At 48.8% G+C, this 18,375-nt stretch overlaps 2 protein-coding genes across 13 annotated transcripts in view; both read right to left on the bottom strand.

The window, feature by feature from the left end:
* The window catches only part of LOC144126037 (zinc finger protein zfp-1-like), a 52,539-nt gene that overhangs the window by 2,618 nt on the left and 31,546 nt on the right, over positions 1-18,375 (bottom strand). For all 12 annotated transcript variants that reach the window (XM_077659928.1, XM_077659930.1, XM_077659927.1 and 9 more), the window contains 4 exons: positions 12,137-12,254; positions 10,918-11,006; positions 6,311-6,570; positions 956-1,051 (listed from right to left, as the gene is read on the bottom strand). In XM_077659928.1, the coding sequence (XP_077516054.1) occupies positions 956-1,051; positions 6,311-6,570; positions 10,918-11,006; positions 12,137-12,254 (563 nt within the window). The remainder of the gene's footprint in view (positions 1-955; positions 1,052-6,310; positions 6,571-10,917; positions 11,007-12,136; positions 12,255-18,375) is intronic.
* On the bottom strand, positions 15,212-17,821 carry LOC144126042 (uncharacterized). Its single transcript, XM_077659945.1, has one exon. The coding sequence runs from the start codon at positions 17,734-17,736 to the stop codon at positions 15,349-15,351; it is 2,388 nt and encodes a 795-aa protein (XP_077516071.1). The 5' UTR covers positions 17,737-17,821; the 3' UTR covers positions 15,212-15,348.

The following is an 18,375-nucleotide window of genomic DNA, read 5'->3' as shown; positions in this document are numbered from 1 at the left end:
TATACCTACAGCTGAGTGTGGATAATTTTAACTCGAAGGGGACCAAAAAATTTGCTCGATTTCAATGCGAACTAAGGGCAACCAGTAGCCTGGGCACAATGAGGAGCTGATTTACTGCAGACACACATGTCCCCGGCTGCCAAAATATGCCAGTGCCCTGTCACAACAGGAGGGCTGAAAAAGACAGGCTGGGGAAAGGACAGAGTGCAGAGAAATGAATAGAATGACAAATGTCCCAATTCGTTAGGACGATGACAGAACAACGCCATGCATGGTGCAAACTGGGCAGCGAGAGCAGTGTATGCCAACCACAGATGGTCACGGGCAATAACAGAAAGCTGAGCATGCACACAGCCATACCAGCACTGTAAAGGCCATGCACTAGACAGAATCACATGATCAGCTGCCATGGTTACTGGCCCTCAGCCCCTTGTCACTAGGCTCAAGGCATGGTTGCACTGTCATGCCTCACTGGCCAGGAAACATTCGCTGCACGGCCTGTTCGAATTAACTGTTGCATTTTCTGTCACGCATAATACCACTATGTTTTTTCTCTCTGAAACACATGTGGCTGATTAGACCAAAATGACAGTTCTAATGAGCTAAAGTTCAATTAACCTGATCCTACTGCGCCATAAAATGATTGTCGGGCTTTCCTTCACTTCAAAAACCACTCACTTGGACGTCACAATTTCGCTGTGGCTCATTTGTTTTAATGACTCTCCACTTCAACTACAAAAAGTGAAACTCCACACACCCAATTTTGATGTAATGAGGGTTGATGTACTGATATTTGAATGCATGATGAAGTACACTGGCCAACCTTCACAGCTTGAGGTCGAAGAATAGTGTGCTATCAAATGTGACACTTGTTCAATAATTTTGATTTCGGCTGCACTTTCTTTTAGTTTGGATTGCTTTTCCATCAACGCCTTTATTGTTATTGTGAGCTTGCCTGGTGTGGCTGGTGATCGGCACTTGGCTGCGCCGTGGAGGGGAAGCCGAGTGGAAAACCCAGAGGCACTCCGGCATGCTTCTCCATGGAACAGCCCTGCGCAAGTTACGCAGCAGGACAGAAATTGCGATTTGTCTCTTTGCATCATCAATACATAGCGAAAAATATGCAAACACCCTTGTGAGGAAAGTTCAATAATTTTGCACGTGCAGAATCATATGCTGTACCTTAGTCAGTTAGGAACAATAAAGCTTTCAAATGGACTCACCTCACCCACTTACTCACTGATTCATTCATCACCGTCTTCAAATGAACACACCTTGCAAGAAAGTTTAGGGCACCAGTGCCAATGCTGATGTCTCTCTTTTTTTTTTTCCTGCACTAACGACCTCTTAACCAAACACCAGAGTGCTACAGAAACAAGCAGTAATCAGCAAGTTAACGAGCAGAACACAGCTACTCGTAAACTAGTTGACCTGGTTATGCATGCAGATGAAAGCTGCCACCACCTTACTTGAGAAAAAAGATGTAATGTCCATAAAACCTGTGTCAACTCAATAAAGCATTTGAAACAGGTACAAGTATGTTAAAATAGAAGATAGAAAATAGGAATGTATGAATATTCAAAATTTCAAATACGAATATGAATATGTTTGATATATGGTTCATATTAATTGATATTAGAGAATTTCTGAATATTCGAAAATTCCCAAACATTCGCCAGCGATTGAATACCACGCAGACTTAAAAAAAGTTGTCGACGCATAGTATCGATCACGAAGAAACCCCAATATCTGGGCAAATTATCCGAAGATCGAGTTTAAAGCACCAGGAAGACAGTACAAAGGCATCCTCTTTGCTTTTTTCTCCACCGCTCATCGCGTGGACTAATCATATTCAGATGCTGCTAGGCTTGGACCTTGCGCAAAATTCTGCAAGTGGGCTCCTCACATGACACATTATGGAAATAAGATGGCGAACCACTTGCTTCAAACAATCGCAATGCGAAAGCATGTCTTTTTTTTGTTTGTTTGTCAGATACTTCCAAACTGTGCTACATATTTAAATCTCAGACCCATGGCATCCGCCCTGTCCTCTTCATTTTCTAGCGTCAGCTCCGCTACCTCGTTTTGGTCAACCATGATATGAGAGAAAGCCCGCTTGCGAAATTTTTCATGAGTCTCCTGAAGGGGCGAGTAGAGGCTCCTGAAGGGGCGAGTAGAGGCTCCTGAAGGGGCGAGTAAAGATCTCAAACAGAGCAAGCGATCACGTAAAAATCCTGCCTTTTGCATAGTGCACTGTAACCCATGCACCTCCGACGTGCGTGTAACGGCAGGCGTGACGATGACCGAAGGGTCCCTGTTGCTAGGCTGCAAAATAGCCTAAACACATTATTTCGGTTTCTGAGCTCCGCCATTAGTCCACGGTGACAGCAGCTGCTGGCCCGCATTTTCATTTGTTTTTGGGAGTAATTGCTCCGAACCGCTTTCAGACGCCGACTGGCTTGTTGCTGGTAATTTATTTTTCCTTTTTAAAAGCAGTCTCACCGTTCCAAAACACCTATGTACTTCATCTCGCTTACGTCCATATTGTTCTTCCAGCACGCCAACCCTTTTCCGGGGGAGGTGGGGATTTTTTAAATTGACCTATGAATGATTTGGATATTTTTTCCAGTTCCTTGAACTCCAAATTAATTAGGTTTTATACTAGACATCATGCTATATTTAGTTGCCAATAGTGTGTTGTCGGAGCTAAGGCGAGGAAGAACCAGCTCCGACACCGTTGAGGTTCGAACTGTTTACTTGTGCAGCTCGCGTTGCGGCGGCCTAGCCCAACTTCCTCTTTCTTGCCTGGCGCCGAGTGCCATGGCCTGCGAGTCGAGCGCGGCGCGAGGGGTGCTACAGGGCTCCCGCCCGTAGAGCGAAGCCACAGGATTCGACCAGCGGATGTGCTTGGAGGATGGTGGCGCAGTCGAAGCGAGAGCGAGTGTAGGGCCGACGGGCAGAGGAGTGGCAATGTAGGCTGGTTTGAGGCGGTCAGCAGCCACGATGTCTTCACGGCTGCTGACGTCTAACGTGAAGGTCTTCTGCGCACGGTGTAGGACGCGGAACAATCCATCGTAGGCCGGCATGAGGGGTGGACGGATGTGGTCACAACGCATGAAGACATGGGTGCAGGAGGCCAGGTCCTGGCTGACGAACACGGACTGAGGGTGACAGGCAGCAGGGATGACAGGGTTAATTTGTCGAAATGTGTTGCGCAAATCTCGGATGTAGGTGGAAGCGTCATGGATTAACGGAGGGGAAGAAGGTGAGAAGAATTCCCCAGGGAGACGCAGGGGAACACCGTAGACTACCTCAGCAGAAGAGCTGCTGAGATCAGCCTTCAGGGCTGAGCGAATGCCCAAGATGACGAGGGGAGGTGGTCGGACCAGCGTTCCCTTGGCTGATAAGTGGTAAGGGCAGCCTTCAGTTGTCGATGCAGACGTTCCACCATGCCATTGGCCGAAGGATGGTAGGCGGTCGTATAGATGTGGCGAATGCCCAGAATATTGACAAGGGCAGTAAATAGGGCCGATTGAAACTGGTGGCTGCGGTCGTGGTGACGACAGGCGGGCAGCCGAAACGAGAGGCCGAAGCAACGGTCTCGGCTGTAGTGTCAGCAATGGGCAACGCCTCAGGCCAGCAGGTGAAACAGTCCACACAGGTGAGCAGATAAGAGGCTCCACGCGATAATGGGAGTGGTCCAACAATGTCTATGTGAACATGGGAAAACCGTGCGTCAGGCAGCCGAAAAGGAGAGGCAGGCGTGACGGTATGCCGGTGAGCTTTGACGCGCTGGCAGTGAAGGCAGGTTCGTGCCCAGTGGTGGACTTCGGCATAGATGCTTGGCCAAAGGAAACTCGATGTTATCTGGTTCTGCGTAGCATGAATACCAGGGTGGCTCAGGCAGTGCAGTTTTTCAACAATGGAGCGACGGAAAGCCAAAGGTACGTAGTGGCGCGAGACGCCAGTGGATGTCTCGCATGTAATGAACTGGGAGGAAAACGGTAGTGGACATTCGGCGAAGGACAGGGACGTGAATGAGGAGCGAAGACGATGCAGCTCTGGATCATTGCGCAGTGCAGCCGCTAGCTCCTCCATGTCCACTGGTGATTCAAACGCCATGGCACTAACACGAGAAAGCGCATCAGCAGCAGCATTCTCCGGGCCATGGACGTGACGGAGATCCACTCTAAACTCGGAGATAAAACACAGTTGGCGGATCTCGCGTGCAGTGTAGGTGGTGTGGTTCCTTTGGAAGGCAAACGTCAAGGGCTTATGGTCCGTGATGACGTGAAGTCCCGGCCCTCCAGGAAGTGGCGAAAGTGCTTGATGGCGAGGTACACAGCAAGCAATTCTCGACCGAAGGTGCTGTATATAGACTCAGGTGGCTTCAGCTTTTGGGAGGAAGAACTGAGGGGCTGCCAACTAGAGATGTAATGCTCGAGAACTGCACCGACGGCAATGCTCGAGGCGTCGGTGACGAGGCGCAGTGGAGCATCAGGAACTAGATGTATGGGCAGTGGCGTCTGCGAGCGCCTTCTTGGCAGCAGCAAATGCAGCGGCAGCATCCTCAGTCCACTGAAGTGGTGAAGCATAATCTTTCTTCGTAGCCAAAAGATCAGTCAGAGGCTTCAGGAAAGAGGCGCACTTTGGGAGAAAGCGGCGATCAAAGTTCAGGAGGCCCGAGAATTCTCTGAGCTTTTTGAGTGACGTGGGGACGAGAAAATTTTGAACGACTTTGACATTGCTGTCGAGAGGTCGAATGCCCTGTGGAGCGACAAGGTGGCCGAGGAACTCTATTGTAGCTATGCCAAAGAGGCACTTGCTTGGGTTGGTGACGAGCCCATATTCATCCAGTCGGTGGAAGAGGGCGCGCAGATGAGCTTCATGCTCAGAACTTGCTACGAGGAGATCATCGATGTAAGCGAACACGAAGTCGAGGCCTCGCATAACCTCGTTGATAGCTCGCTGAAGTCTGTGCGGCGTTGCACAAGCCAAAAGGCATCCACACATAATCAAAGAGGCCAAACGGTGTGGTAATGGCCATTTTCAGAATATCAGCGGGCTCCACAGGAATTTGATAAGCCTTCACTATGTAAATTTTAGAGAAGATCGTGCACCCAGCCAGATTTGATGTGAAGTCCTGTATGTGAGGAAGTGGATAGCGGTCTGGTAAAGTGCGAGCGCTGAGGGCGCGGTAATCTCCACATGGTCTCCAGTCACCCGGATCTTTCTTTGGCACCATGTGAACTGGCGATGCCCAGTTGCTGGAGGAAGGGCGTACTATGCCGAGTTCCAGCATGTGTTCGAACTCACGGCGAGCGATAGCGAGGCGTTCTCCCGACAAATGGCGACAGCGAGCAAACACCGGAGGTCCCGAAGTCACGATGTGGTGAGTGATCGAGTGCTTCACCGGTGACTCTCTGGTATGCGGCTTTGCGAGGGCTGCATACCACGCCGTGGGCCGTGCTTGGCTCGCAGGTCATGGCACGCGGCGCCGGACAAGAAAGAGGAAGTTGGGCTAGGCCGCTGCAGCGCGAGCAGCGCAAACAAAAACAGTTTGAACCTCAACACTGTCGGAGCTAAGGCGAGGAAGTTGGGCTAGGCCACCACAGCGCGAGCAGCGCAAGTGAACAGTTCGAATTTCAACGCTGTTCCTCTTTCTTGTCCGGCGCCGCGTGCCATGGTCTGTGAGTCACATCATATTTTTTTATATCGTGCTGAGTCAGTCTAGTTTTGTTCATTTCAGTTGCAAATACGAGACATCTATTTTGAAAAAAATAAGGGCAACAGCATTTGCCTGTTTCATTTTATGAATTATTTTTTTTTTTCATCCTGAACAGATATTTGATATCCAAAGCCTTTTTTTCGCAAAGTGAATTTTTTCGCATCGCGAAGTGGATGTCGCCATGAGGCGCGGGGATGGGAGTTTCTAAAAATTATTTGTAAATTATTGGTTCACTTTTGAGGGCTTGTATGCATGGCCTTTACTTTGCATAATGCACACATTTTATAGCCACTTTCAAAACCGTTGCATGGACCCTTTAAGCGCCTTGTCAACACTGTACTGTCATACAATATATGCACGACATATATTATTACGGCAGTGAAACTCACCCTTTTAATGAAATGTCATGTTCTCCAGCATTATTGTTCTAAAAATATTGCACTTTTGTAATAACAGATCTGTAACTAGCCTCATCGGCTAAGGAGCCACATAAGTGTGTGCATATTTATTCTATGCAATATTTCTGTGAAATAAAACATGTTCTATTCTACTTCTTTCTCCTTCACACACAAAGGTACACACCGAAGACGCAGACATGCTTGCCCTCGTGGCAAAGCTCATGCTTGCAGCTGCATTTGCCTCTGCAGTGGCGTGGGGCACAAGAGGCACAGGAGGGCTGGACGTAGGCACCATGGGAGAGGCCGTGCCCCCGCCCAGGGGCCCTATCAGGCGTGCACTGACAGCCAGCAGTTGGTCCCGGCGCGCCTGCAGGCCACTGATGCGAGACTCCAGCTCCATGTTCTCCGAGCGCAGCTGGTGCAGACATGATAGCAGTGATGCGACTGCAACATGCACACGCTGTGTAAGTAAAGCACGATTCCATCAACTCGTCTGCTTGTCATTTTTTGTGTGGTGCGCAGCAATTCTTCAGCAAGGATGACCAACTAGCCCAGACCCTTACGCTTCCATTTCTGTGGGGGCAGCAGATGTGTAAGTCACTGTGCGTCTCAAGACACGGGGTCGTCCACTTCTAAAGTAAACACACATGCACGGCATGCTTGGTACTTGCGAACTAATGAGCACGTGTAGGCAGCGCGAGAGGGGGCTGGCATGGTTTACACACTTCTTGCACGTGCACAATAATGAGGACATCACCTTCGTGTGCCATCCTGTGAAGACGTAATTTAATTGCATCTCACACTCCTGCATCCACCTCAGAACTTTATGACCCTGGACATGCCAAGTGGTATTATGCACATTTATGTCAGGCATCGTGCATGAATGCCAAACTGCCAATGTGCCACGGATTGTTGCAGTAAATTTTAATAGCCAACCCTTCACCATTCTACCTGTACACACAAATACACAAATGAACTGCACGCAACCAAAGCACTCCTTCTTTATTTGGCTCGTCATGCTAAAGCTCAAAAATATATTCTCAAGAAGTGTAGCCCACTCCACCTAATCGCAATGGCAATGCTTAGTGTTTCGATAAACATGTAGCGAGAAGCAGCATACAGAAGGCTTGCACATATTTTGTTCACTGCTGAAAAAATAGAAATTTTTTTTATGTTACTAGAAGTAAAAACTGAATCTGAATGTTTGTTTTAATGTCTACCACCATTTCATCACACTGATTAGCACGAAATCATTGTAAGGACATGGTTCATTTTTTAGTCATGGGATATGCACCACCAAACATGCACCAACGTACCACAGCAGGACTCCACCAACCACAGCTCAGACCAATTATAATGTAACCGCTTATAATGCTGGACTGGATTACATGCGGCTTTTTGTGACAACCGTTTCGCTTCCCACAGAGTCCAATGTATTGGTGTACCGCTTAATAAGCGGCAGCACGTAACTGGAGACCGCGTATAGTGCAGTTTCTGGAAAGCCTGGTGGCCCGCTAAACGGTGCGGGCCCGTGGGTACAGGCGGCCGCAAGGAGCGTGCTTCCCAGATTGCTCAAAAAGGGGGCAACAAAAGGGCGGGGAAGCATTGTAAGCGTGGTTCAAGGCAAGGCTGAAGGCGGGACAAAGTGGAAAAAAAAAAAATAGAAGTCGCAAAGCAGGCGTTTTTCCTCTCACTCTACGATGCGCCTTCGTTGGGCACACTGATTGGACAAAACTTGAAAGCACGTGATGGCACGGCCAGACAGGCATGCTGGAGCGGCGGCGGCAAGCCCATGGCATGACACTGCAAGCGCTGCTCGTACCGCGCGCACGTGCGGCAGCATCTTGTCACGCCTGAGCCCATGAGCGAGATATGCGTCATTGCGTGTAGTGAAAAGTTGACAATGTAGGCGAGTCAGCTGACAACGTGAGCAAGTCTACCAGCCTGGGCCGTCTTCAGTTCCTATAGCATCTGCTCCTCCGAAAGCCAAGAAACGGCAAGCTCTCGAAACCATCAAGAGCATTGTGAGGGATGTCGAGAGTGGCTTGACAAAGGCTACGGTGGCAAAAAAGTAAGGTGTCGCCAACGCTACACTATCCGCCATTTCACAGAACAGCGACAAGTTGCGACAACAGCTGCAAAAAGACTCTGCGTCACTTGCAAGGAAGCAGATTTATGCGTGAAAATACGAAGATGTCGCCGCATTGTTTGAACGGTTTCGCGAGGTCCTGACCAACATCCCTGTGAGTGGCTCGACATTGCAAGCCAAGGCCAGGTGCCTTGCAAACATTTTGGGGCATGATGGTTTCAACCCACGGAACGACTGGATTCAGCGTTTCAAGGACCGGCACGAGATAAGCTCGTCGTCGTCGTGGCAGACACCGACGGCGCTGTGTGTGAAGTAACTGCCACAGATGAAGGCATCGTGGCAGCAGTGCGCGGGTGCCCGGTTGCGTCGGGCTCATCCGATGCATACCACGGTATGCATTATAAGCGGTCTATGCTGTAAAATATACAGGGCAAGACAAATAGCATCCAACATAGTAATAAGACATCTGCCTCATTTGCCAGCTAGAAAAATAAAGAGAAAACGAGTTAAAATTATTTAAGTCAAACGACATTGATTTCAAACAGCACAATCTAATGGCAACACAGCTTTATGTTGTTTAATTATGGCACTTGTCAAAAGGGTCAGGCAAGTTCCCAATCACAGTTATTTCATTATGCATGCAGTGTGAATGCAAAAAATGAAAAACAAAAAGGAAGACAGCATGGGAACAGGAACTGCTAAAGTGTTAGTAGTACATACTGTATTTACACGATTGTAAGTCAACCTATTTTCCAAGATTTGAAAATCTGAAGGGGGGGTCGACTTACAATCGAAACCAAAGCATGGTACCATAAATAAAGGCCAGACAAATGAGATATCAGGCCTGCTACAATGCGGCTGCATTTTTGTTGCGCGGCTCCGTCGCATCACTCCTGATGTTGGCCTTGAGCAGCTGCTATGTCAACACGCAGAATCGGCATCCTTCCCCGCAGGCAGCAGCCGATGGCGGCTGTCGATAAGCAGGAAACCAGCACCCCCCCCTCCCCACATGTGGCTGCAGATTGCGGCTGCTGAGCAGCGACGGCCCGATAACACATTCGCATTTTTTTACTTTCTGCGCACTCGGCGCTTAAGGGAGCGGCGACAGTTGATGGAAAGGCCGCTTTTCCAATCACGGTGGCACTGCCACTCGGAACGGCAGCGGTGCCGGGGAGTGCCGATAGCCGACAGAAGAGCCGACGCCACTCACGCGTAGTTTCTCTGGCTCTGACGCATTTGACTATTGCCGGCCGCGATTCAGAAGTTTTTAATGTAGTGCTTCGTCAGTCATTTGTGCTCCAGGTTCGGTAAGTGACCAGTTCACGGCTGCATTCAAGATGGCTGTCATTCTTTGCGCCGAACATATTAAAAACTGCACACCGGGCCGCAAGCTCGATGTTCGCAACGGGTTATACGGGTGTGGCAGCTGCAGCGAGGCAAAATTTTCAGCTGTTCCACGCAATGTCATGGTGCAGCTGTGGGACCGCAGCAGCAATCACAACGGCAGCACTAGTGGGGATGATGGCACAAGTATGGATGATTAATTAGTCCAGTGACTACAGTGGAACCCCGTTCATACGTTTTTCACCGGACTGGGGAAAAAAAAAAATGTAACAGCCAGGAAAACGCAACAGTGAGGAAACCTCCGAAAATGAATGAAAAAAGTGCAGTTTCAACTATAGACAATTTATTTCCACAGAGTGCGCTTAGGACTTAAAAAAGTCCAGAATGGTGGCTTGCCGTTTCTTTCGCTCGCTAGAAATCACCACACGTTTCTCAATAGCCTGGAAGGCTGCATTGCTGTCAGCGTCGCTTTGAGGTGCGACGTACCTGCGGAGGAGGTCCAATCCTAGCTTCTCCAAAGCTAGGATTTGGCAACTTTACGAAGTCGGCATTACCAAGGTCCTTGGCAATGTCGACTCTCTTCCGCGCTGGCTGCCAGTCGACTGCGTTTAATGCGTCCAGCTTTTCCTCAAAGGAAAGCGCCTTCCGCTTGCGCAACGCCATCTAAGCACAAGTTCGACGTTCACGAGGCTTAATACACAATAACGATAGCACGATACAAGAGGAGTCGACCCGTCCAACAACCATGCGGCGACCGTAAAAGCGAGAGCATTTTTCATGAATGGCCACCTAGTAGCGGTCTGGCGTCTTGCAGCCAGTTCCATAGCCAAGCCCGGCCAAAACTCGCCAAAAGTCAAAATGGCGATTGGCGCACGTTGTCTACTTCAGCCCAGGCATGTTCGGGGTGATAAGTTGCGACGTATCATGCGGGAACGTTTTCACAGCTACAATGTAACAGCAGGGTTCCTTATACATTGGATCTTATGGAAGCTATGCCGGGACCGGATGAAAACGACGTAGCAGCCGGGACAACGCAGCAGTGAGGAACGTAACAGCAGGGTTCTACTGTAATACATTTTCGTTTTGGAATGTGCCCACGGGCACGCCCGCACGCAGCTTGCGGTAAGCGGCGGCGGCAGGATAATGCTAGTGAATTCTATTATTAAAGGCCAAGCTTAAACAACCTCCTAGTTTTTTGTTTTGTTTTTTCTGAAATGTGATGTAAGGGGTTGACTTACATTCGAGTCAACTTACAATCGTGTAAATACGGTATGTGCTATCATAATCACAAGCTTGCAGCGTGGCTGCACCACCACAGATAAAGGGCAGGCAAGTAAAAGCAGCAGCACTTCACTCACTGTCAAAGTGCTGGGCCTGCCTCATAAGAAAGCTGGAGCCCTGGTCCCACTGTCGCTCCAGCAGCTGCTCCAGTGTCTGCGGAAGCAAACTGCCAAAGCAGCAACACGTAGGGAGTAAGCATAAAGATGGATAATGCTCGCCTATGCTCAAATCACTGGAGAGTGCACTGGAAGAGAGCAGCACCTAGAGACAGATGAGTGATTATGTAAAAAGGAATCTGCAGGTGCCAGCTGCTAATGAGTGCCAGCAATTACATGCAATTCCTCTGCATACAGGTCCGAACGCATCTCTCTACATCAGGACAAAGAGCTACAGTGTCACAGAGAAGCTAGACAAAAGGACATTTTCTTTTTCACTTGCAAGAGACTGGCAACAAATGCTGTAGCAGCCTGAAAATGCTAATAACAAAGTAAATATTTAAGATAGATCACTGCCCACCATTGCTGCAACAGAATATAAATAAAACAAGAGGTCAATGTAGCGCACACAAGAAAACACAATTTTGTATACAATTAACAAGACCACAAAGGTAAACCAATGAGCGATACAATAAAATGTTCTGCATTCACAACCAGCTGTATCAAACTACAATTTATAATGGGCAACTGACACCGCCTCTTTATATAATCTGAGGTAAGCATAAACACAATAGGCTGGCTGCTTTCCTTCAGCATAGGGATACAAGCAAATTCCTCTCTTCACCCTTGCATTATCAGTCTAATACGGGCACAATATCATGTTCTCCATTTCTTCAAACACTTGATAAATGTATGCAAGAGGAGGGATATCACGCCAGGGAGGACAGGAAGCTCACTAACGGGTAAGATTTTAACAGCTGCCAGTAGTCAAGACTCAGTGTTTCCCTTTTCCACTTGTCCCTTGTTTACACTATCGCACAATGGGGAAGTTGCTATCCTCAAAACATGCTGGCCACAGAATGCCTGGCAGAGTAGAGCTCCTCAACATTAAATGCCAATATTACAAGTCGAAAAAAAAAAAAAAAAAGAATGATAATTTTAAAGTAATAATTTTAATTTAGGAAAGTAATGAAGTTGAGCTAAATGTCGTTTTTTAGGCAATCTATTGACAGTACCTGGGCACCAAAGAGGTGCAAGACGTTTTCTAAGCACTTGTAAGCATTACTCTTATGATCCAAGCTTTTGCACTAGCTACAGCGATGTGATAGGGAAATTATGTGAAAAATATGTGCTCACTAACCCTGGCACCGAGGCTGGTTCAGGCCAGGCAGGGCTCCGAGGCACGCTGGTACGAGGTGGCCCTAGCTGGCACGTTGAGGCCCAGTTCTCAGGAGGCAACGTTGCAGATGTCCGGCCTCCTGTGCCACAGAAAATGCACTGCTCAAGGACCGCACTTTGACATGCACTCCAGTGAAGACTTCATATATCTAGCTTTTCTGTTTAGAGAAGCAGAGGAAGAGGAAACGCACAGAGGTTAACCAGATGGGTGCTCGAGTTAGTTACCCTGCACTGAGGGAATGGGAAGACAGGTTCTAGGGAAGACAGAAAAGGATGAAGTAAGAAATGAGGCAATGCATCTTCAGTTTTGATATCAGTCTGATCAGCAAGTTGCTGCAAATGAGTGAATGAGTGGCATATGTTCATCTCTGAGAAACAACAGCACCACACGGACATGGACGCAAAAAAAAAAAAGGAAAGTGCTTCCTTCTCCTGCTGCCTTCTCCGTTTGTGTCCATGTATAATGCTACTGTTCCCAGCAAACCAGGCCCTCTTCCACTGTGTTGTTTTTACTCTCTCCCATTCGCCAGCCTTCATGTTTGCTCAGCACATGAAATGAGACGAGAGAGCATACCATCACTAGAGACATACAACAAAACTTCGTCAATTCGAAGTCATTGGTATGTGAAAAATATTAGAATAAAGCAGGTCTTAGAATTAATGAGCAAAGCAATAAAAAAAAGGGGGCCGAAAGCATAAAGTTGGAGCAATGCGCTACCTTTACTGAGCAAAATTCGTGATTACTTAGAATAATCAGAGATGCTCGAAGCCTAAATCCTAACCATGGCCCACCAGACAAAGAAACAATGCAGGCCCGTGCGGCACACAGTCACCACATCACAAGCACAGACCAAAAATGGTCAGATCGTGGGACATGCACTGACACTGCTAAGGCAGGGGAGTGCCTTGACGCCTTGATGAAGCGCCGAGAGCATCCGACACTGAAACCGGTATCTGAATATCTGTGCTGAATTTCAGTAAAGCATCTTCTCTGCAGGGGCATGCTTTTATAGTCTGCATGCCGTATCATCGGCTAGCTTTTGTCCTAGGAGTACTGGGGCTGGGGAGCTTCCACCTATCAAGCATTGGCATCGTTGTGTGTGTTGCTTCATGGGTTTTCAGCGAAGTTGGGATCAGGCACTTCTACACAGCACCCCAGGTCTTCAAATTAACCGGGCTGGTGCATGTAGCTGGTTCGGATTATATTTACACTACATAATATTTACACTAAAATTATGGAACTGCAGAAATTCTTCGAATTACGTTGGATTTCAAAATAACTGAGTACGAATTATTAGGGTTTTATTGTACCACTGGCAATGGGCAAACTAATTTTTTTTTTTTTTTCACGAGGCCACGACAATTTCGCATCAGTGGTGTCACACTGGGACAAGTAAATGAACAAAGGGTGTGTACCAATTGCGAAGAAAGCCGTGTGGCTGGCACTGAAATAAAGGGGGCAAATTGACTGAGGACATAGCTAATGACATGCATGCTTTTCCGTGTATACCAACTGCGAAGAAAGCTATGTGGCTGGCATTGAAATAAAGGGACAAATTGACTGAAGACATCAGCTAATGACATGCGTGCTTTTCCACTTAGAAGTGAGAACAAAAAGGCTAGTGTGACTTCAAACTAATGAGGGCATACTGCATGCAGAATAGGATAGGATAGGATACACTTTATTGCTCTAACAAGGTCTTTCGGTCAGACAGAGGTCTTCATCTTCAAGCAGATGTTTCCCTCCGTCTTGCAGAGGTCGGCGCCCCTATTCCAAGGCACCGCTGAGTTTGACTGCTGTTGTGTCAACAGATCAAGGTTTGGCGTGCTCGTCGTTCGAACCAAGTTGGCCGAAGGGGTACCACCTTTAGCAGGTTGCGAGGTCGTTCGAAACTGTGGCTAGCCCCACGAGGGGCGCAGTGGGGTTTATGGAGCTTCTCCCAAGCGAACACCCCTAAAGAAAGCCGGGCGCCAGGCCGGGGGCCGCTTTTACCCATTTTTACCGGTGGGTGTCCGGCGGTGGGGGTTTTGAACCAACCACCTCCCGCAGCCGAGACGGGCGCCCAGCCCACTAGGCCACGGCCGCTCGTTGGGCATGGATGACCAATCCTCTTTGGAGGATTGGGTTGCCGCTGGAGAGCACACTTTCCCACTGCTCCGCACTCGGATTTTCTGAGCCATGGAATGCTTTATTTTTGTCACATTCCCAAGTAATATGGTATAGGGTGGCTGTTGCACACCGCACCATGGGCAGATGTCCCTGTATCGGTTCGGGAACATTTTGCTAAGGATGCGTAAATTGGGGAAGGTTTCGGTTTGCAGCTCCCACCAGTAAACTGCTTCTTGTTGATTTAATTTGTTTTGGGGAGGAGGATACTTTAGTCTCGTCCCTCTGTAATAATTTAGGATGTTGGAGTACGTCAGGATTACCCTCAAGAAGTCCTCCGGGTCTTCTTTCAAGAGTGCTCGCTGCCAGTGTACTCGCGAGCGGCTCTATCGACCCTTTGGTTGCCTTCTATCTCGGTGTGTCCTGGTATCCAGAAAATGGTGTGTCTAATGTGATCTTTGGGTAGGCCTGCGCGGAGGAATATCTGGAGCGCTTTATGACCTATTCTGCTGTTAAGGGGGGATGAGGGGATCGGAACAAACTTTTTTATTTTTTAACTTAGAGTGATGAAATTTGGCAGACAGGTTTGAAATAGCATCAAACAGACAGCTACAAAGTTTCACAATAATATCTTCAGTAGTTTTGATTTTATCATTATTTATATATTGCTCACATGTTGCTTGCTCGTGGAAAGCCTAGCGTGACAGCAAAATTGGTTATGGGTCTGTAAATGTTTGTAATAGTTACCAAGAAGTATAGTCTAAGTCAAGATTCTCTTGATTTCTTTTTAAATTTCTCTGCTCTTCTTCTAAACGACACAGTATGCACCTTCTCTTTTGTGTTTAGAATGTATCATGCTCCAATTATTGTGTAATAAAAAATGGTGAGCCTAAATGGTAAATCTGAGACTGTCTTCACATAAGGCACACTTCAGCAATTGCAACAAAACAAACAGGATTAAAATCCGAGCTCCCATTGCCGTGCTATGCTTTCCACGAGCGAGGTGATAAGCCCAAAACAAACTTTTGAGAAAACAAGCCTCAAAGTTCCATACTGGCACACACTGTCTAGAATGCTCCTGCGTTGTAAAATTTGGTGTCCTTGGCAGCAGGTGACTTCTTAGCCCTCTGTCCTTTCAGGAGATGGACTTTGTGTGCTTTCTTCATTCGCTGGGAATCTTTCTCGACAGCCCGCTGAAGAGAGAGGGCACCAGGGCGCAGGCCCAATGTTGTGCACAGGTCTGAATAAGCTTTCAGACTGCCCGAGTTGTACCTTGAAATTGCCTCGTGCACTGCTGTTTCCACGGCAAACAGTGAGGCATGCTGGTCTTTTGATATTAATGACCATATCACTGAATGGAGACTCTCAGCCGCGTTTTGAGTTTTGCCTCCTTTGCACCGGGCCAGCAACTGAGGGTCTGAGAGGCGCTGGTACACAGGCAGAAGTGCTTCAGCAACTTTAGCTGAAAGCTTGTACTTGTGAGCTGGTGCTGGCTGCCCTTCTGCCTCAGCTGATCGGTGGTTGCACCAGCTAAGGGGGCCAGGGGGACACAGCTCATGATGGGGCTCAACATCTGTTGATGTGATGTGGTAGTATGTTGCCATTACTGCCCTTTGCATTTCCTCGACTTCTGAATGGTTCCACAGAGCAAGGCCATAGTAGTTCGTCAGTTTTTTGATGAGCTGCTGTGTCAGGCCCCCCTTTCCACCAAGTGGCTCTCCTTTCTTTGCCTTGGCTGCCAAAGAGCGAAGTGCAGCCCCCATTCGTTTTTTCACGTGATTTATGCAGTCTTCTTTAGACAGCTGCACAAAACCATAAACTTCTTCATCACATAAAGTGCGAAACATGCGGCTGTCCCCATCACAAACTATGTTTGTGTAGCGTAAATCATTTTTGCTCAAGGAGCGCCTGAAGAGTTGTAGTGCAGCCTCAACCTCCATTCTTCCAGAATTCACATCAGTGTTTTTCTGGCACTGGTGTTGCTGCTTCCATTCAGCATAATGGGGGTTACTTTCTGCTGGCTGTCGGCTGCACCCAAGGCAGAAGTTGGACAGAACTACGCAGTCCAACACAAGTCCTGTATGAAATTCAATTATACAGCCTACGCCAGTATGGGAGCTGTGACCGCGTGTCAACCATGTGCCATCATAAACTACTGTGATGTTCTTTGAAAATGTCCCCATTTCAATGTACACCTTTTTCACTGCCTCTACAGCATCTGTGAAGATGTTGTGTGCAGCTGCCGCTGCGGCAGGCTTGAAAGTTTTTTTGAGGTGCTCATCATATGTTTTGTGGTGTAACCCACGATGCGAGACATTCATGGTGGCCCAGAAGTCATTAAGAGCAGTTGGTCCTTTCCCAATGCTCTTTATTGCTTGCATAGCTCTGATGTTGACCTCAAAAGCTCTAGAGCCGCTCTTCCTTTGTGAGGACCACTCTGACTGTAGGGTACCACAGGAAATGCATGAAAGTACCATCTTCACAGCTAGCCCCAGTTCAGTCTCGCGGTGCATTGCTAGGCCGGGCTGCTGACAAGTTGGGCAAAGCGTGGAACCAATCAGCGAGTTCAAAGCAGCAACTTGAACAAGCATAAACTCCTCTTCTGGAGGTGCGGGAATGGCATTTTCCTGTGAGCCAGTCAGCCCGAACTTGCGCTCCGTTGCTGAAACCGCGCGAAGCGATTCGCGAACTCTCGACGCTTGCAGTTCTGCACTTTCCGCGGACACAAATCGTGTTTTTAGGTGAGCTTGAATAGTGCGACGTTCTCTGGGCGAACTGTCAACACTGCGATGAGCGGCAAGGACGGCCGCCAGCGCATCCGCGGCATCGAGCGTGCGCCCGCGTTGCAGCACCGTCGAAGCGCCGGAACTCGTCGATGGCATGGGACTGCCTTCACTGGCGGTTGTTGGCTGCGGAGACATCTCGGCGTTGAACGATTCACCGCGGAAGCGCGTCTCCGATGCTCTGCAGTCGGGCGGCGATGACCGCTGCAAGCCCACTCCGTTATCTGTGCTGGACGAAGTTGCGACGGGACACTCGCGTATGGTGGGACGCTCGCCTAAGGCGAGACTCACTGGCACGTCGATCGTCACCGGTGCAGTAACACTGCGCCCGCGCTTCGACGGCAAAAGATCATGGTTCGTCTCACTATCACTGGCTGGTGCTCGACTCGGCGCAAGATCCCGCAGCACGTTGGGCGAGAGATCGCACAGCACGTTGGGCGCGTACTCCGCCGATTCTGAACGGTCGCTTGGCTCGGCCGAACCACCTGCTGACAATAGCCGCTTCTTCCTTGCTGTGACGGGCTTGCGTTTCCGCTTCCCGTAGGCATGCTTCGTCCGGTACTTCTTTTCGAACGTGCGCGGATCCATTGCACGTGGTCGAACTCCTCGAAACACAACAGAAGGAAAGGCCAGAAAGGCTTCCCAGCAGACGCTCCTTGCCTCAACCGCCATTATGGCGCGGCGTCGGCCAATGAGGAGGCACCTAACAACGCGCCGCGGCGCAGAGCCAATCGGGGCGCGGCAGTCATTGGCTGCTCCGTGCAGCCACCCTCCGGTTTTTCTTTTTTTGTGCGCTTGCTGGCTGGCAGGGGAGGAAGGGAAGGGCTGGGAAAAAGAGCCGAAGAGTCGGGCTTTCCAACGATACCAAAATGGCGGCGCACCGTGGCGGGAAATCCAAGCAGTCGCGCCTTGAACTTCGCGACTTTTTCGCGATTTCGGGCGGATGCGTGGACGCCGGCACCGACAAATATATTTATTTTTAGTGCTTAGAGTTTGTTTTTTGGTGAAATATTTCAGTACAAGATAGAAATGATGCTGTAGATTCTGAAAAGCGTACTTTTCAAAAATCGATTTTTTTCGCGAAAATCGCGATCTGATCCCCGCTTCCCCCCTTAATGTAGTTACGGCATGCCTCTTTCGAATCTGTGAGAATTGTTAAGGACTTATTCACGCGATAACCCTCCGCGGCCGCTAGAACAATAGCCATTTCCTCTCCTTCGGTTACCGTGCAGTCCCGAGCCGACGCGCAAGTGATCTCCTTATAGTCCTTATGTCGCGACGACTTCTTGCTCCGTTGTTCCCCGTCTCCGA

This window comes from Amblyomma americanum, chromosome 3, assembly GCF_052857255.1.
Source record: "Amblyomma americanum isolate KBUSLIRL-KWMA chromosome 3, ASM5285725v1, whole genome shotgun sequence".
Classification (NCBI taxonomy): Eukaryota; Metazoa; Arthropoda; class Arachnida; order Ixodida; family Ixodidae; genus Amblyomma; species Amblyomma americanum.
This window is presented reverse-complemented; position numbering and strand designations above follow the sequence as displayed.

Coding starts and splice junctions, on each gene's coding strand:
- LOC144126042 (XM_077659945.1), bottom strand. CDS start 17,736: ATGGCGGTTGAGGCAAGGAGCGTCTGCTGGGAAGCCTTTCTGGCCTTT.